Source organism: Heterodontus francisci, chromosome 3 (assembly GCF_036365525.1).
Source record: "Heterodontus francisci isolate sHetFra1 chromosome 3, sHetFra1.hap1, whole genome shotgun sequence".
In the NCBI taxonomy this organism is placed as follows: domain Eukaryota; kingdom Metazoa; phylum Chordata; class Chondrichthyes; order Heterodontiformes; family Heterodontidae; genus Heterodontus; species Heterodontus francisci.
Genome location: NC_090373.1, coordinates 31394262 through 31414812, shown reverse-complemented (window position 1 = coordinate 31414812; position 20551 = coordinate 31394262). Strand labels below are relative to the sequence as shown.

The window sequence follows — 20551 nt, the reverse complement described above, 5'->3', positions numbered from 1 at the left end:
TGTACAAAGGTGTCTGTTATGTAGAATGGCAAGGATTTCAGACTATCCCTTTGTACAAAGGTAAAAGGGCACTGGGGAAAAACCTAGCAGGACATGAATAGGCAAAATCTTTTCTGAAATAAAAAGGAACAGGGACAGGGTGGGAGACATTGGAGATGCCTAGAGGGAGAGGTGTCAACTGCCAGGGGAATCCAAGTGCTTGCTTGGAACACTCTTGGCTGCATGCAATCAGACTTGGGCTATTTATTCAGCAGGAAATGGCTCAAATTAGTTTCTATGACTAACAGGCTACCCAACTACAGTCCTTTGTTTGTGTCCATAGGACTGCATTTTAAAGCACCTTTGCTGTCGGGAAAGGTGGCGGGGGGGATGTCAGTGAAGATCGGTGCGGCGGAAGCCCACCACTGACCCTGACGGCGGCAGGCCCCATGCTGATCTCGGCGGCAGCAAGGCCTCCTGGCAGCCGTCCTGCTGCTTGGTGAAGGACCCCATTTCAATATGTAAACTAATTTACATACCTGATTTAATGAAGGTCCGATCGCCTCCTGAATCGCCACACCGATCTTCATTCGGGTGGCTGACAATGCTGCGCCTTTAAATTTTAAATATCTGTATTCCGGAAGGGAAAAGGGCAGGAATGTTGAGATTTGCCATTGTGAGGGAGTGGGGTGAGAGAGTGCATTACAAGTTTATTTTATTTAGTTTTAGGAAACTTAAACTTATCTGGCCCCTTAAATTTTTAATTCGTCCTCTAAAAATGGCACCTGCGCATTGGCACCGGATGCCATTGGCTGCGACGGCTCGCCTGCCCCTCCATGTCATCGCGGCCATGCAAATGAGCCGCTGCGTTTGAAATTGCAGCGGCTCCATGATGTGGTGCCCGTGTGCGCGGGCCACATTTTTTTATGTCCACCGCCTACTTCGGCGGCGGTCTCTTTAAAATGTAGCCCATAGGATCCTTTGCATTGCTGTTCTTTGTGAATTCCTCGTAGCGATGGCTCCCTCAAAAAGTAATGCCAATTTCTATTGGGTGTTGAGCCAATCTGATAAGAAACTGTGCACATAACTGTAATTATGCACCGTTTCCTGGATGTTTGATGCATGGTTTGTTGTAAAGGCCTGCTCGGGTCTGCAAAAAAAAAACCCGACCTGAGCCTGACAGAACCACATCTGACCCGAGCCCGACCTGGCCCCCGGGTCCTTCCATTTTTTCCTGCACCCGACCTGAGCATCAGTTAATTTACTTTCCGTTTTTCACTTTGTTGCTGATCTGCACAAGTTTAAAATCACTATAACAAACCACTTTTCTAGTTCAAAAATTAAATTAACAATGGAGCCACTTACCTATGATAGATTGTGTCCGACCCAGCCTGACCCGAGCCTGAATGCCGGACCCGGAAGTGCAACCCGAACCCGACACATGTCGTCAGGTTTGGATTGGCTAGCAGGCCTTTAGTTTGTTGTGATGTGTGTTGACCAAGGACAATCTTCAAAGGGTCTGCTTTCACATCAAAGGAATAGATGCTGTTAAAACCTGCAAACTTCCTTGGAATCTTTAGTTCCATGCTTTGCCCTTAAAATGTAAGACAGCTAATTGGGGCATTATGAGGATCATCTCCCATGTAACTTATCAATGGTGTCTGTTGTGTAGAATGGCAAGGATTTCAGACTATCCCTCTTGTTTTTAAATAATTAACTAACTCATTTATTTTCTAAGTCTGGTTATTGCATTTTTAAGTATATTCTGCATCTGTTATTTTCGCTGAAAGTAAACTTGACCAAGTAGCCTGGATCTGTACATATTGGTCTGCAGATGTTGTTTTTTGCCTTTGGAAGTGATGGGGAATGTGTTGGGCATCCCATATGTTCTGTAGTGAAAATATGAGGATGGCGCAGTGGTTAGCACCGCAGCCTCACAACTCCAGCGACCCGGGTTTGGTTCTGGGTACTGCCTGTGCGGAGTTTGCAAGTTCTCCCTGTGACCGGGTGGGTTTCCTCCGGGTGCTCTGGTTTCCTCCCACATGCCAAAGACTTGCGGGTTGATAGGTAAATTGGCCATTGTAAAAAAAAAAAATGCCCCTTGTGTAGGTAGGTAGGTGGTAGGACAATTGAGGGAAGGTGGGGATGTGAGAGGGAAAATGGGATTAATGTAGGATTAGTATAAATGGGTGGTTGATGGTTGGCACGGACACGGTGGGCCGAAGGGCCTGTTTCGGTGCTGTATCTCTCTATGACTCTAATATAATGATTAGGGGTGAATAGGTAAGACTGGGTGTGCTGTCCCATGCACACAAGATTCTGTTCATAAGATCTACTTATGGAAACTGCTGTCCAGCCATGAATAAGTGCTGGTGAGGGAGCCAGAGCTGGAACAGCCTTCTGTGGGTAAATGCTTTTACATGGTGTGAACAAGTTCCTGTAGTCTCCATTGAGTGGAATTTCTTGACCATGGTAAGTGCAGTTTGCCTTCATTAATGGTGAGGACAACAGACACCAATTGTCCATTTATTTATGATGGCTGTAGTCTGTCTCTACTGCAATGGACAGCTTAATAAGTTGTCATTCTTTTGGTTTTTAGTGCTAGCCTGGAACTAGTATAGTCATTGCCCTTTTCCACTCATTCCTTAGTGTTTAATGGTCAGAATAGATCTTCATGAATTTGAACATACAGTTTCCTGCACATAAACTTACAAACTGATATGGTTTTATCCTAAGGGCAAGGTTACTTAGTGTTTGAAAGATGAAAGGCTCAAACAGGCAATTGAAGCATGTAAAGTGAGCTAAAAACAAGAAATGCTGGAAATACTCAGCAGGTCTGGCAGCATCTGTGGAGAGAGAAGCAGGGTTAACGTTTCAGGTCAGTGACTCTTCTTCAGAACTGGCAAATATTAGAAATGTAAAAGGTTTTAAGCAAGTAAAGCGGGGGTGGGGCAAGAGATAACAAAGGAGAAGGTGTAGATAGGACAAGGTCACAGAATAGCTGACCAGAAGATCATGGAGCAAAGGCAAACAATATGTTAATAGTGTGTTGAAAGACAAAGCATTAGTATAGATAGTGTGTTAACGGATTGAAAATTGAACAGCTGCAAGTACAAATGTGAAAAAAAACAGTGGGTAAGCAAACTGAACAAACTAAGATGAAATGAAATAAAATAAACACACAAAAAAAGAAAAAATAACTAAAAATAAAAGTAAAATGGGGGGCCCGTCATGCTCTGAAATTATTGAACTCAATGTTCAGTCCGGCAGGCTGTAGTGTGCCTAATGGGTAAATGAGATGCTGTTCCTCGAGCTTGCGTTGATGTTCACTGGAACACTGCAGCAATCCCAGGTCAGAGATGTCAGCATGAGAGCAGGGGGGAGTGTTGAAATGGCAAGCAACCGGAAGCTCAGGGTCCTGCTTGCAGACTGAGTGGAGGTGTTCCGCAAAACGGTCACCCAATCTGCGTTTGGTCTCCCCAATGTAGAGGAGACCACATTGTGAGTTGCGAATAAAGTATGCTACATTGAAAGAGGTACAAGTAAATCGCTGCTTCACCTGAAAGGAGTGTTTGGGGCCTGGGATAGTGAGGAGAGAGGAGGGAGGAGGGAAATGGGCAGGTATTACACCTCCAGCGATTGCAGGGGAGGTGCCATGGGTAGGGGATGAGGTGGTGGGGGTAATGGAGGAGTGGACCAGGGTGTCACGGAGGGAACGATCCCTTCGGAATGCTGACGGGAAGTGAGGGGAAGATGCGTTTGGTAGTGGCATCACGCTGGAGGTGGCGGAAATGGCAGAGGATGATCCTTTGGATGTGGAGGCTGATGGGGTGAAAAGTGAGGACAAGGGGAACCCTGTCGCGGTTCTGGGAGGGAGGGGAAGGAGTGAGGGTAGAGGTGCGGGAAATGGGCTGGACATGGTTGAGGGCCCTGTCAGCCACAGTGGGCGGAATCCTCAGTTGAGGAAAAAGGAAGACATATCAGGAGCGCTGTCATGGAAGGTAGCATCATCAGCGCAGATGCGTCGGAGATGAAGAAACTGGGAGAATGGAATGGAGTCCTTACAGGAGGCAGGGTGTGAAGAAGTGTAGTCGAGGTAGCTGTGGGAGTCGGTGGGCTTATAATGGATATTAGTAGACAGCTTATCTCCAGAGATGGAGAGAAAGAAGTCGAGGAAGTGAAGGGAAGTATCAGAGATGGACCATGTAAAGGTAAGAGAAGGGTGGAAATTAGAAGCAAAGTTGATGAAGTTTTCCAGTTCGGGGCGGGAGCAGGAAACGGCACCGATACAGTCATCAATGTACTGGAAAAAGAGTTGAGGGATGGGGCCTGAGTAGAACTGGAACAAGGAATGTTCGACATATCCCACAAAAAGACTGGCATAACTAGGACCCATGTGGGTACCTATAGCAACCCCTTTTATTTTTATTTATTTAGAGATACATCACTGAAACAGGCCCTTCGGCCCACTGAGTCTGTGCCGACCAACAACCACCCATTTATACTAACCCTACAGTAATCCCATATTCCCTACCACCTACCTACAGTAGGGGCAATTTATAATGGTCAATTTACCTATCAACCTGCAAGTCTTTTGGCTGTGGGAGGAAACCTGAGCACCCGGCGAAAACCCATGCGGTCACAGGGAGAACTTGCAAATTCCACACAGGCAGTACCCAGAATCGAACCCGGGTCCCTGGAGCTGTGAAGCTGCGGTGCTAACCACTGCGCCGCCCTTTTACTTGAAGGACGTGAATGGAGTTGAAGGAGAAGTTGTTCAATGTGAGAACAGGTTCAGCCAGGCGGAGGAGGGTGGGGGATGGGGACTGTTTGGGCCTCTGTTCAAGGAAGAAGCGGCGAGCCCTCGAAACGTCCTGGTGGGGGAAGGATGTGTGGAGAGATTGGACGTCCATAGTGAAGAGGAGGTGATTGGAGCCAGGAAGTTGGAAATTGTCAAAATGACGTAGGGCGTCAGAAGAGTCACGGATGTAGGTGGGAAGAGACTGGACCAGCGGAGAAACGATAGAGTCAAGATAGGAAGAAATAATTTCAGTGGGGCAAGAGCAAGCTGACACAATGGGTCTGCCGGGACAGTCCTGTTTGTGGATTTTGGGAAGGAGGTAGACGTGGGCTGTCCGGGGTTGTGGGACTATGAGGTTGGAAGCTGTAGAGGGAAGATCGCCAGAGGAGATGAGGTCAGTGACAGTCCTTTGGACAGTAGCTTTATGTTTGGTGGTGGGGTCATGGTCCAGAGGGAGGTAGGAAAAAGTGTCTGAGCGTTGGCGCTGAGCCTCTGCAAGGTAGAGGTTGGTACACCATAGAACAGCAGCACCACCCTTGTCTGCAGGTTTGTTGACCATGTCGGGGTTAGACCTGAGAGAACGGAGTGCCTCAAGTTCAGAGAGGGACAGGTTAGAGTGAGTGAGCGGAGCAGAGAATTTGAGATGACCAATGTCTCGCCGACAGTTTTCAATGAAAAGATCAAGAGCGGGTAAGAGGCCAGGGGGAGGGGTCCAGGTAGAGGGAGAATGCTGGTGGCGGATGAATGGGTCTACTGATCAGGTGAAGGACTCCTGGTCAAAGAAAGTGAGCATTGCTTAGACAGCTCAAGTATTTCATTTGAAGTCTAAGCTTTGTGAAAATTTAATGAAGCTTTTACCCATTTTGGAACTTGGATGTGTTTTATGAATACACTTGCTGTAAATGGATTTATAAATATTCATAGTACTTTAAACTACTGACTTGGGTTATGAAAGCCGTGCCGTAAAAGTACATTCCTGTTTACTCCTTCGTCTATGCTTTGAACAACATTTTCTTTTTTGACAATCAATTATTATACCATGTACATGTTTAGTACTCACTGCATAATGCATAGACTTTTAATTTGAGCAATTGTCAAAACAAAGGATTGGGTATTCAATTCTGAGGAAGTTGCAGAAAAACCTGTGTAGAAATAAGTTTAAATCAAAGATTTTGATTTTGTATAGTTAAAAAAAATCATTTAATAATTGCCCTCACCTGAAAGTATTCAAGTAAAAAGTCATTTAAAAAATTCCCAGCTGAGATTTATCACAAAGTTGCATAATTTTGTTCTACTGGATATTTTATATGATCATACATTACGGAATTTTGTTAAGTGAGCAGGGTGCTTTGTTTTTCAGTATTTTCATTGAATCTGGAGATACTAGGCTAGATAATTCTGGAATGAGGCACTTGCGGTGTGCAATGTTAGACTTTCTTGTGCACCCTTCAGCTCAAAATTTGTTTTGTGCTGTAACTTGCTGGCGGTGTGTGCTGATCGTGGTGCATTGAGGGGAATAGGCCATCTGTGACCTTAGTGAACAACATGACCAACAGTCTTATCTTCTTAATTAATTAGATTAAAGGATTGAGAAAGGAACAGGAACAACAGAGAAGGAAATGGGGTGAATTATGTCAACACCGGTACAGAAAGAGAAATAAAGGGAGGGAAAGAAAGCTCGGATTGAGAGAGAGAAAAAAAGACAAAGGAAAGTAAGAAAAAAAATCAAAATCTGATATTTTTAAATTTCCTCAACAATAATTTACTACATGCAGGAATGAGACTTAACAGTTTAATTAGTTCCCTTCCTGGGCTAGAGCAGTTGCATTAATGATTATCATATTGTTTAAAAGGTACTTGCACTTTTTTTTTTATTCATTCATGGGATGTGGGTGTCGCTGGCCAGGCCAGCATTTATTGCCCATCCCTAATTGCACTTGAGAAGGTGGTGGTGAGCTGCCTTCTTGAACCACTGCTGTCCATGTGGGGTAGATACACCCGCAGTGCTGTTAGGAAGGGACTTCCAGGATTTTGACCCAGAGACAGTGAAGGAACGGCGATATAGTTGCAAGTCAGGATGATGTGTGGCTTGGAGGGGAACTTGCAGGTGGTGCTGTTCCCATGTATTTGCTGCCCTTGTCCTTCTAGTTGGTAGAGGTCGTGGGTTTGGAAGGTGCTGTTGAAGGAGCCTTGGTGCATTGCTGCAGTGCATCTTGTCGATGGTACACACTGCTGCCACTGTGCGTTGGTGGTGGAGGGAATGAATGGATGGGGTGCCAATCAAGCAGCTGCTTTGTCCTGGATGGTGTCGAGCTTCTTGAGTGTTGTTATTAATAACCAGACTTAATTTTCTGTGGTGAGTTTACTGGGCAATTAATGTGAAAATCCAGTAAGTTCTTCAGCGAAGGGAAAGATGCTGTTTGAGTGAAATAAGCAGTGGAGTGACATTTATGGTCCTCCTTAAAACCCCAACCCTTAGACCAAACTTTTAGTCACCCATTCTAATCTTTTCTTTATTTTGCATGGTGTCCAGTGTGTGATTATGTGTCCATACAGTATTGAGACATTTGTCTATGTTGAGGGTACTAAAATAAGCGCAAATTGTTGTTGTAAGGTGCTTAGTGGAGCCTCTTGCAGAAATATAGGGCTGAATTTTATTCTCCCGCTGCCAGGAGCAGTGGCGGGCGATAGAAATGGCAGGCTATAAGCGCAGGCCGCATGCCACCATGCTGCCACGATCTAGCACGCGGCAGCTCATTTCAATACACAGGGCGATCTGCCCCATTTTTAAAGGGCTGCCAGGCCTGCACAGAGAGTACAAAGTTCAACCCTGAACCCTCCTACCCCCACTACACTGTACATAAATGTGTAACCAACCACCCCATGCACAGAAAATAAATGGTAGCCCTGTTCGCCCCCCACCCAAAACACTTGAATAGTTGACCTATTCCAACCGCCCCCCTTTGACCACTGGTCCATCAGGCAGTGGTCTGCACGGAATGTCCTCAAGGCCCTACGGGAAAAGGAAACGGTGGATCCTGTCGGATGGTTCCCCGAGCAGACCGTCAAAGTCATTTGGCGGAATGCCTCATCACCAGAACTTTCAAACAAGCACCAAGCGTAGCTTGGCTGGTGGTGAGAAGGGCCCTCCCCGTCAGATCCTTCATGCACACCCGAAGTCTCGCCCCCTCCGCACAGTGCCCCCGCGTTGGCTGTGGTGGGGAAGAGACGGTCGCCCACCTCCTCCTGGAATGTGCCTTTGCAAAGCAGGTGTGGAAAGAGATGCAGTGGTTTTTGTCAAGGTTCATCCCAAGCAGCTCTGTAACACAGGAGTCTGTGCTCTACGGGCTGTTCCCAGGGACGCACACCGAGACAAACATCAACTGCTGCTGGAGGACTATCAATTCGGTGAAAGACGCCCTTTGGTCTGCCCGAAACTTGCTGGTCTTCCAGCGCAAAGAGTTGTCCACCACCGAATGTTGCAGACTGGCACATTCCAAGGTCCAGGACTACGTGCTGAGGGACGCACTAAAGCTTGGGGCAGCCGCAGCAAAGGCTCAATGGGGAAAGACCACAGTGTAAGGTTCCCCCACCAAGCTGGACTGAGGGGCTGGATCCATGGGAAACCCCTTGAACTGTATCGTTAATATTCTCAATTGCTGTAAATGTAAAACTGGAATTGACATGACAATTGTGAAAAGGAAGGGTTGGGAAGGAACTCATGACAGTATTGAAGGAAACTGATCTCCCTTGCAATGTTTGTATTTTTTGGTGCTGTTTGGAAACTGTCTGGCAATGTAATTTTTACAGATGTTTATGAATAAAGTATATTTTGGAAAAAAAAAATTCCAACCGCCCCCCCCCCCCTCCCCACCAACTGCACAGTGTAGAGGTCACCCCTTTCCCTCCCCCCCCCCCCCCCCCCCCCCCCGGACTGGAAATGCAGAATTGACCCTGCCCCCCCTCCCCCCACACCCCAGCTACACTAAAAATCCTAAGATTCCCCCCTTCCCCACCTTGGTGGCACCACCTTTCCCTAGATGGGAAAGTGAAAGCATGAGTGACAGCCATCGCAGGTAAGATCTCAAGGAATAGTATGTTAATTTATTTATGTCCTTTATTTCAATATTGAAAGTTGGGTCCGTTGCCGAGCGGTGTGGGGACCTCCCCATCGCCGGGAAGATCGGGCCCAGCAATCCTGGCGCGGACTCCATGGCAGGCCGCTGCCAGTACAGTCTTCCAGATTCCACCGCCATGGAGCCCAACGTCGGGAGCTCAACAAAATTCAGCCCATAGTCTTGCATTTTTATAGTGCCTTCCATGACCTTAGAACAATGAAGTACTTCTAAGTGTAGTCATTGTTGTAATATTGGGAAATGTGGCAGCCAATTTGAACACAGCAAGGTCCACAAACAGTAACAAGGTAAATGACCGGATAATTCTTTTAAGTAATGTTGGATGAAGGATAAATATTGGCCAGTATACTGGGAACACTGCCTGTCTTCTCCAAAAGAGAGATGGCTTCGATACTTAGGTGGCTTAATAGCTCATCCGAAAGATGGCACCTCCAACAGTGCAGCACTTCCTCAGTACTGCTCTAAAGTGTCAACCTGGATTAGAGGCTCAAATCTCTGGGCTGGGCCTTTTACAAAAAGCATGGAACAAACAAATTTTAAGAACCATAATTTTAGATTTCAAACCATTTCAAGAGACCTTATTTAAAAAAAAATTGTTTTGTTCTGCTGAGTTGCTAATTTTAAGATAGGTAAACTGTGAGAAATGAAATCACTATAGCTTTTGGAATGAATGAAATACTGAGGCTAGCAGTGTGGATGAGGAAAATGATAACGTCAGCAGACAGAATCCTTCACCTTAAGTATATTTCAACATCAGCTATTTATCTTCATTTAGCATTCACAAATTCTCTGACTCAGCAACTTTTCCAACCCCAACCCCAGATTAAGCACTTCCTTTTTAAACCAAAATATTCAACACATTAATAGACAAAAACAAAAGGATATGAAATAGTTAGTTGCAGCAATGTATTTTTACTCTAAGTTATGATGGTAAGATTCACTAATGGGAATTTCGTTTCAGACTATTTAAATTTAGGCTTAATTAATTAGATGCTTTTAAGGACAGACTCTTTCACTGCTTGACTGCAGATGGGAGACTGAACTTGTTTGAAATGTGAAGTTATTTTCTTTGTAACAAGTTGATTTCCTGTGGCTTTGTTCACTGGGAGTTGGGACCAAGTGCAGTCTTCAGGTGAAGAGGGTTGAAGGAAAGGGGATAAATGGAGCAGGATACACGAGTACATATCCCGGGTGTTGCACACTGGCTCAGAAAATTTAGTGCCCCATAAAAATAGGGATGGTTATCCCATGTAGTGGGTAACAGCAGAGGCAGTGACTTGGTGACTGAAAAATCAAATTCCATTTTTAATACATGGTATCCTAGGAATTTTACTGATTCCTTGGGAATCGAATTGAACTCCATCTATTATTCATTATCTCTTACTGTTTTTTTCTCAGCTTTAAAAATGGTATGAGAGATGAACCAGCTGGAGCTAGGTAGTTGGTGTTTTGGAGGAAGGAGTTCAGCTGCACTCAGCAGTGCAGGCGGGAAAATGTGCTGTGTTTTGGCAACACCGTTTTCGTGATGTTGCTTGAGGGATAAATGTTGGGGGATGGTCTTTGAGGTTTGGCAGAACTAAGATAGGGGTCTAGGAGTTTGACGATATTGCAGGGGCTTGTTGGGTGGTAGGGGTTCCCTCTGCTCTGCTTCGTGTGGAGGAAAAATCTGGGCTTTGCCAGAATTTTGTGCAACAAAAAAAGGGAATCAAATTTAGTGAAGTGGATGTGGGTTCAGACATGATATTTTCAATATATTACAGTTGGTTACAGTTATTCAGCCACCTTATTGTTGCAAAGCCATTTCTGGTTTTCAGCACTAGCAATGTCATAGTATACAACTGATCTGACTCTGAAACATAGCAGTGAGAAACTCTCTGGGAGGGCAAATCATAGCACTTGAGCTTGACTCCACATGGAGTAGCACTCAAAGGTGGGTTATAAATTACGCAGTGGACATCTAGGGCACTTTGCAAACTGAAGCAAAGTGTCAGCCATGGCTCAGTGGTTAGCGCCACAGACTCTGAGTCAGAAGGAATTGGGTTCAATTCTCATTCAAGGTACCAGAGCACAAAATCTAGGCAGCCAGTCCCAGTACAGTGCTGAAGCAGTTGCACTGATGGGGTGCCATCTTTTGAATGCGAATTTAAACCAACGCCACGCCTTACCCCTCAGGGTGATGTAAAAGATCCCACGGCCACTATTCGAAAAATAGCATCGAAGTTCTGCCTGGTGTCCTGACTAGCATTTATTCCTAAAACAACATCACTAAATCAGATGATCTGGTCATTTATTTCATTGCTGTTTGAGAGTTTGCTGGGTGCAAATCGCTGTGTGTTGTACATGATAACAGCGACTACACTTCAAAAATGTACTTCATTGGCTGTAAAGTGCTTTGAAACCTCTTAAGGTTGCATAAGGCATTATAAAAATACATTTCTTTCTTTCCAAAGTCCTTCTTGCTGAACCAGACCACTCATAACCTTGGTGTTATATTTGACCCCGAGATGAGCTTCCGACTACATCTGTGCCATCACTAAAACAACCTATTTTTACCTCTGTGCTATCATCCCACTCTGTCCCTTCTTCAGGTCATTTGCTGCTGAAACCCTCAGCCTTTGTTACCTCTAGACCTGGCTATTCTACCACACTCCTGACTGGCTTCCCAAATTCTACCCTCCGTAAACTTGAAGTCATCCAAAACTCTGCCGTCCTTGTCCTTGTTCTCACCAAGTCCTGTTCACCCATCACCTCTAAGCTCTCTGGCCTACATGGACTCCTGCTTAAGCAACAAACCCCTCAATTTTAACCCCTCATCCTTGTTTACAAATCACTCCATGGACTCGCCTCTCCCCATCGCTGTAATCTCCTCCAGGCCAAAACCCTCCAAGATATCTGTTTTCCTCTAATTCTGGCCTCTTGCTCGTCCATGATTTTAATTGTTTCACCATTGGAAGTGCCTCCTTAAGCCTGTCTACCTTGCTTTCCTCCTTTGAGATGCTTCTGAAACCTACCTTATTGACCAAACTTTTGGTTATTTGCCCTAATATCTCCTTAGGTGAGTTGGTGTCAAATTTTGCTTTATAATGCTCCTGTGAAGCACTTTGGGATGTTTTATTAAAGGTGCTATATAAATACGAGTTATATGAAAAATGCTTTCAGTGTATGAAACCTCCTATCCACTCCCATCAAAAGTTCCCATCTGGGAGCAAAACCCCATGCACATGTGCAATTTACAGTCCTAGCTGCAGTTTAATCTGAACTGTACAAATTAAATGTTACTGGCTGCAAATCAACTCTCTAGCATTGGTTCTCAGACTGTTAGCATGGTATAACTATAATCATGGATATTGTGACTTCCATGTAGGAATTCCAGAAAATAAGATCAACGCCTACACCCGATACTAAATAAGATGAGCTTTATTGTACAGCTATCTGGTCAGCTCCAAAGTCTGTCTACATCCTCGGCTGACTACATTGTGCTTAAAATGTGGGGTGACTTCTCTGTATTCAATTGCAAGTACAAAAAAGGGTAGCTCATTAACGGCTATACTCAAGCTTCAATTTATTGCCCCAGACTACAAAAACTCAGGGCTAGAAATAAACAGAAAATTGTAGGGAATGGTCAAAGAGCTGTAATAGTTCTTCCAACTGCAGCCAACACTCCAGGATAGTTTGTTGCAATGTTGTCCATCAAAAAAGATGAATCAGTAATAAATACTCTAATCGGCGGCGCAGTGGTTAGCACCGCAGCTTCACAGCTCCAGCGACCCGGGGTCAGTTCTGGGTACTGCCTGTGTGGAGTTTGCAAGTTCTCCCTGTGACCGCGTGGGTTTCCGCCGGGTGCTCTGGTTTCTTCCTACAGCCAAAGATTTGCAGGTTGATAGGTAAATTGGCCATTCTAAATTGCCCCTAGTGTAGGTAGGTGGTAGGACAATTGAGGGAAGGTAGGGAATATGGGATTAATGTAGGATTAGTATAAATGGATGGTTGATGGTCGGCACAGACTCGGTGGGCCGAAGGGCCTGTTTCAGTGCTGTATCACTCTATGACTCTAATAAAGTTAGATGCAGTAAATATTCATGCAGATGTGTGTAATTGATTGTAGTTGCACATGATTGATTTATTGAAATTCATCCATTCTACGCTCGGAAGAGAATTTCTCAATGTTACGACCAGGTGAGAAAGGTGTCTTGGGGTCCCTCTCTGCCTTCGTCTGGTCTCACTGTAACAGGGTTTAATTTTAAACACTGTTTTTTTAGCTCCCCCTTGGTGAATCCTTGTTCAATTGTAAGGCAAAAAATCCAGCACAAACAGGCTTTCTTATATTTAGAGAAGAAAAGTTGAAATTTATTAAACTTGAACTGAAACTCTAATTCGGTTGACGCCTACAGATACATGACGCACTCATGCTAGCATGCATTCGTGATGCACACATGCAAATAGAGATAGAAAAGAACAGAAGAAAAATAAAGTGAAAAGTTTGAGGCAATCTCTGAAGAGTTTTTGTTATGGTTCTTCGAGCCCACTGTAGAGTCCTTGATTGTAGGTAGATCTTGCTTTTCGTTGGGGCCAAGTATTCTTCTTAAACCTTGTTTGCTGTACGAGACTTTTGTGTCTTCAGTGGATTCAGAGGCTTGTGAGAAAGTGATGGGAGTAGGCAGACAGGAGAGGCTGTGGCGAGCCAGCCAGGAAAGATCTTCTCAGTCGAGGAGCATTCTGCCCAAACTGTTTGTACAAATTCAAAAAACTCCGGTTGCCCAGCAGGTTAGTCATGTGACTAGCTGGTTGGACCATGTCCGTTTGTGTATTCAGCCAACTTAGCAGTCAACCTGGAATGCGAGCTCCCCCACTTTCAACGTCTGGTGATCAAAAGTCCATTGTGGGTTGAATGTGTCAGGGAATAGTCCTGTCCTTCCAAACACTATCTGTTAATATGCAAGTGTCTTGTCCAGCCAAGGTATGGCAATTTTTAAAAGTAAGTCCTTTCTTCACTTCAACAACAATTTGAAATTTAATGTCCATGTGTCGAAATTAATATGCCACATGCTTGGCATGTGGGGGCCTGCATGATACTCAAGCATAATTCTTCTTCAATAGATGATGGAGATTATCCTTATTGTGTTGGTTGTGGGACCTTGCTGTGAGCAAATTGACTGCTATGTTTCCTACATTACAACAGTGACTACCCTTCAAAAGTGGTTGTGGGATGTCCTGAAAGGCCATATATAAGTACAAGTTTTTCTTTTTCTTTTCACACATCTCCGAGCAGGAAGTTTAGATCAGGAGTAATGGATATGTTTGAATAGATTGGCAGAAACTTGAATTGGTTACCTTTCATTGTAACAGGCTTCATTTGTGGAATTTGGAGAAAATAAAATATAACATTATGGGACAGAAGAGATTTTATGTAATTAAATTTAACAATCATTCCTGAAATTATGTGCTTGGTGGTGGTTTGTTAAAATGATTACTTTTGTTTCAGCTAAGCTTCCAGCACAAAGTTGGAGTACTTTACTGTAAAGCAGGCCAAAGCACTGAGGAGGAGATGTACAACAATGAGACAGGAGGCCCAGTGTTTGAAGAGTTCCTCGATCTCCTTGGCCACAGGGTGAGACTAAAGGGCTTCAGCAAGTACAGAGCACAGTTGGATAACAAAAGTAAGTATTTTCTTCCCTTTTGTAAGGTGTTCTTAAATGATCCTCCAGTGTTTCTCCTCTGTGAGAGCAGGCAGGCAACACCTGACCTTTTTATGGCACTCAAAAATTCTGGTTTGTGATGGCATCAGCTGTTGCTGAAATGTGATATGAGTGAACTGATTTTGTAGCACCTGACTAGTTCAGCATCTGCCTGTCTAAGCAAGATGAATTTATCAACAAGCTGCACCAGGGAGGGGCACATTGCCAAATAGCCTTTTTGTTAAAATTAAGAGGGAAGTACTTTTATATATCCATTTCTATCTATTTATCTATCTCTGTCTATCTCTTGCTTACCTATACATATTTTGGTCAAATCGGATTTACGAATCAGATATGCAGTTTTTAGTATTACTAGATTTTTTTATTATTTGCAGAATTAGAATTTCTTCAAATTCTGGTGAATTGCCCCATAATCCTGTGTTACCAAGTAAGATATCTGCATCCCATTTACCTGTTGTTGCCTTTTTGATGATTTTGAAGTTGTTAGTGCCAATTCAGTAAAATATGCTTCCATATTGATTGATAAGTAATGTGGAGCGTTGATGGCAGACCTGACCTGACATCGATGGTATTTAGTAGAGATGATGTTCAGCATGCTAAATTATGCAGAATGACTGATGGGGTGGATGGGGAGGCTGGAACTGGGTTTCTTTGGGTGGGTTATCAGGCAAGGTGGGGAAGGGAAAAAGGAGCAGCCTCTGAGTTGGTTTGTTGTGCTGTTGACAATGCCTGGAAGTTTGAAGAGTTCCTTCACTCTTCAGTTATAGAGTGACACTACAGTGTGCTGTCCCCCCCTTTTGATTAGAGTAACTTGATCAAGGAACAACATGTTACACGTTTTGCCGAGTTTTTTAAAAATTGTTTTATCAATAGACTTGGCTTAGTGAATTAATAAATGCAGCTACAAATTAATTTCCAAAAGGCTTCCTACTGGTTGGGGTTTGAGGGAATCACAATGGGATAGATAGCATACTGTTCTTGTATCTCTAAGACTTTTATATGAAGTGAATTGATTGATATGGTCTTGAGCCAGTTTCTTGTGGGCAACATACTCAGAATTTGGGTAACAGTGATAATCATACTTGGGTCATAAGCGTACGTGACTGGTGTGGGAACTGTCCAATGGCATATTTGGTGTCTTCAGATATTCAGATTCATTAAACATAGTTGAGTGAAAGTTAAATATGATTTATTTTCCTCCTACTTGTGCTTACCTGGCTTGGAAATGGAAACATTTCCACTCCCCAGTACTGCCATCCTTCATCTTATTGAACATTTGCACCAACCCCCCAACCCAAATGTATCCTTTAGAAAAGGAGTTATTGCACGTAATCGCTCTTCATTTCCAAATGATTGTACAGCGTGCTTTATTTTTATGTTTCAGCTGACTCCACAGGAACTCATTCTCTGTATACTACATACAAGGATTATGAAATCATGTTCCACGTGTCAACAATGCTTCCATACACACCCAACAATAGACAGCAGGTACATAAGGCACTGAAGTCAAACATGGCATCAGTAGAGATGATTAATAATTTTACGTGGAAGACTTAACAAATTAAGTTCTCTGTTTCACCTAGACCACCAAGTCACACGGTTCTCTTGTATATAACAAGAGCTTGGATCTAGTGCAACATTGTCTTCTTTCCCCCTGTGTGGGTGCAGTAAATTGTCGTGTGTCTTTTTCACTATGAAATTTGGTTGGTGTAAATGCTAGTATTAAAATTGGTCCCAGATTTTACATCTGTATTTGTAACTAACTCAGTGCAGTAGTTTAACAATTTGTATAATCTTGTTCTTCTTTTCCAAGCAGTGTAATAGACATTAATAGTTCAGTGTCCACATTCTAGGCAAATTATGCACTTGATAGTGTTACACCTGAAATACACAAACCATTCCTCGTACTATGTTCTGTCTGTTTCCAAGCACTGCTCTGTAATTGAGGTCTGCTGCAAGAATATGTAATCAAATTTTAATTTGTACAATTGATTCAGTGTGAATCTTAAAACAAAAGGTTGTGGTTCCCTGTTGGCTCAATTGATCAAACCAACATATAATTAAAGCATCTAAACTAAAAGAGTCAGGTTTGTTTCTTGGTCTGTGCTGAGATAGCTAATCTCAGCTGGAATGGTTTTAAGATGCTGCCTCTGCATCTAAACTAGGGAGGGGAAAAATTCAGCTGCTCCTGATGACTATCTAGTGACCTTGGCTTTGGAGTGTGAGAGTGGAGGTAGGGCAAGGGGCTTGGCTGAAGTGCCCTCCAACTCAGTGGTTCTGAAATTTTTTTTGGTTGAATGCCCCTTTTTCAAATGGATTAATAATCACAGGATTAGTAATTAGTAATTTATTATCTAAATTATAATATTATATAACGCGCATTATATGAAAGTACTGCATGTAAAGAATGTTTTAATAATGCTTTTAAGAAAACAGGAATTTACTTATAGATATCAGTGAGATGGGTGTGCCTGCTTCTCACTGCAGAGTCAATCTATCCTGGGCAGCAGCCCGGAGAAAACACTAGGGGAGGCCGGGGGGTTGTGCAGGAGCCCAAAGAGAGCAATAGGGGAGAAGAGGAGAGCTTGCTTCCGGCCGACACTCATTCAATTACTCATGACCATGGCACTTCAGGCGGCTGCCCACTCGTAAGGCCAGCCCTGCATCATGGACCCCCTGGAAAGACCCAGAGAGGTCGGTAGACCCCATTTTGAACTGTTGTGCTGAGACAAAGAGCTGCATCTTGGACAAGGATTTGGTCTCATTGGACAGGTTACTCAGCAAGAGCCAGTACCTGCAGGAGAAGACAGTCAGGGGAAAATTGGCCTGGAGAAACATAATAGAACACATTTAGAGTCTAGCCATGTTGGGTTTTCTTTCTAATGAACCTTAATAGTCAATGATTTGATTTTGACCGATGTTGGTGACAATGATTAAACTTTATTCAGTACACACAAGACTTGGTACATTCCAGTTGCAAGCTGTTGTTTACAAGGTACAATTAAGAATTATATTACCCTGTTTATGCCTTTGGTAAAAGTCGCAGTACCAAGTGCCTGCATCCTCTGGCCTGAACCCCTGGCTCGCCCTCTGAGTGTCTCTTAAAGTCTTATGTACTTCTGTAAGAAGGAGCCCCTCCTTGCTATAATACAAAACCTCTAAATTTCACTAGACCAATCATTGGCTTATGCACATCACCTTATTGTCCAATTATAGGGATAGCATGTACACAAGATCCCTGGCTTTCTCTGGTTTTGGTTGAATAACCCCTGACATTACTTGTTTTCCTACTACTGAAAATGTTATCAGTGCAATTGTGACAATACAAGGGGCATCTTTTGAACTGGCCTTGATGACCTAATGATTCCAGCTAAAGACAGTTCCCCCCCCACCCCCCAGCCAATCCTGTCTTGAACCAGGACACCAGTCCTCCCTTACTCCTGATCATATTTCAATTAAGGCACCTAGCCTTGGTTCCCATAGGAATGTGGCTGCCACTGCTTGTTGCTCTGTTCTTTTATTTCTGGTGCTCTTTAAATTTAACTTAATTATATTATCTTACCCATTACCTCTCTTTTACCCCGCTTCTCCTACTACACCTTTCCTAATGTTATCTGCACCTACAAAGGTATTACAAAACATAGACATGTATGGATAGTCTTAGAATACAGCTACCATGTAATCCCAACAGATACGTTTTCTAATTAACCACTTATCTTAATAATTATGATGCAACATTGCACAGTGCTATGTAATGTCAATGCAGAGTGCATCAAGGGTTCATCAAACCTTTTGAGCATTCCTAGTAAAGTACTGGGAGCCTGGACTTAGACCTGATGCATTATTAATACATGATGTCCTATTATTAGTTTTAATTCAGTTGGGAGCATCTTACGGACCATAGCACACATGATGTATGCTAAAGTTCCCAATAGCGATTTCTGATTTACTCCCTCCTCTCCAGCATTTAATTTTGCTTTTTATATCCTCTTTTCAGTATGTGCTAATGGAGGAGCAGGTAGGTAGTCTGGCCCTTGGACTTTGCCAGTAGTGCCCATTACTCATTGGGTTCTTGTTGGGGGGGGGGGGGGTCCAGCTGGCAGGAACAGACTGTGTGGAAGTGTTCTCGAGTATGTATAACCCTCTAAGATCTCTGCGCTCCTCCAATCTGGCCTCTTGCCGATCCCTATTCCATTGTACCACTTTTGGTGGTCGTGCCTTCAGCTGTCAAAGCCCTGGAATTCTCTCTCTCCTCTTTTAAGATGCTGCTTAAAACCAACCGCTTTGACCAAGCTTTTGGTCATCTGTCCTGATACCTCCTTCTGTGGATCACAGTGTCAAAGTTTGTCTGATAATACTCCTGTGAGGCGCCTTGGATATTGTACTACATTAAGGGCACTATATAAGTGTAAGTTGTTATTGTGCAGGTGTGCAGTAGATTGTCAACTTGCAGAGATTTTCCAGCTGTATATTTTTACAGTTTTTTTGCCAGTTTTTGGATCCCTATTAAATCCAATACCATAGGAACATAGGAGCAGGAGTAGGTCGTTCATCCCATCAAGCCTGCTCCGCCATTCAATGCGATCATGGCTGATCCTCCACTTCAATGCCTTTTTCCCACACTATCCCCATATCCCTTTATGGCATTGGTATTTAGAAATGTCAGTCTTTGCTTCAAACATACTCAACGACTGAGCTTTCGCAGCCCTCTGGGGTAGAGAATTCCAAAGATTCACAACCCTCTGAGTAAAGAAATTACAACAATTATTCATTCCTGTCTGGCTCAAAAATAAAACTGGAAAGGTGGCTCAACTATGGCTTACCAAAGAAATTAGGGATAGTATTAGATCCAGAGAGGAGGCATATAAAATTGCCAGAAAAAGCAGCAAGTCTGAGGATTGGGAGCAGTTTAGAATTCAGAAAAGGAGAACAAAGAGGTTGATTAAGCGGGGAAAATAGAGTATGAGAATAAACTTGTGGGGAACATTAACACTGACTGTAAAAGCTTCTATAAATATGTGAAGAGAAAAAGATTAGTGAAGACAAATGTAGGTCCCTTACAGTCAGAAACGGGGGAAAGTATAATGGGGAACAAAGAAATGACAGAACAATTAAACACATAATAATAAAAGCAAAATACTGCGGATGCTGGAAATCTGATACAAAAACAAGAAATGCTGGAATCACTCAGCAGGTCTGGCAGCATCTGTGGAAAGAGAAGCAGAGTTAACGTTTCGGGTCAGTGACCCTTCTTCGGAACTGACAAATATTAGAAAAGTCACAGATTATAAACAAGTGAGGTGGGGGTGGGGCAAGAGATAACAAAGGAGAAGGTGCAGATTGGACCAGGCCACATAGCTGACCAAAAGGTCACGGAGAAAAGGCAAACAATATGTTAATGGTGTGTTGAAAGACAAAGCATTAGTACAGATTAGGTGTGACTACACTGCATATTGAACAGCAGCAAGTGCAAACCTGAAGAAAAACAACCTGAAAAAAACAGTGGGTAAGCAAACTGAACAAACTAAGATGAAATGAAATAAATGCAAAAAATGATTGTAAAAAAATGTAAAAAGGAATGTAAAAAAAAGGAAGAAAAAATAACTAAAAATGAAAGTAAAATGGGGGGCTGTCATGCTCTGAAATTATTGAACTCAATGTTCAGTCCGGCAGGCTGTAGTGTGCCTAATCGGTAGATGAGATGCTGTTCCTCGAGCTTGCGTTGATGTTCACTGGAACACTGCAGCAATCCCAGGACAGAGATGTGAGCATGAGAGCAGGGGGGAGTGTTGAAATGGCAAGCAACCGGAAGCTCAGGGTCCTGCTTGCGGACTGAGCGGAGATTAGATTAGATTAGATTAGAGTAGAGATACAGCACTGAAACAGGCCCTTCGGCCCACCGAGTCTGTGCCGACCATCAACCACCCATTTATACTAAT

General features: G+C 43.5%; 1 protein-coding gene across 5 annotated transcripts in view; it reads left to right on the top strand.

Annotated features, from left to right (window-relative positions):
- sipa1l2 (signal induced proliferation associated 1 like 2) overlaps positions 1–20551 on the top strand; it is a 581962-nt gene that overhangs the window by 262180 nt on the left and 299231 nt on the right. For all 5 annotated transcript variants that reach the window (XM_068020936.1, XM_068020919.1, XM_068020901.1 and 2 more), the window contains 2 exons: positions 14399–14573; positions 15997–16100. In XM_068020936.1, coding sequence (XP_067877037.1) covers positions 14399–14573; positions 15997–16100 — 279 coding nt within the window. The remainder of the gene's footprint in view (positions 1–14398; positions 14574–15996; positions 16101–20551) is intronic.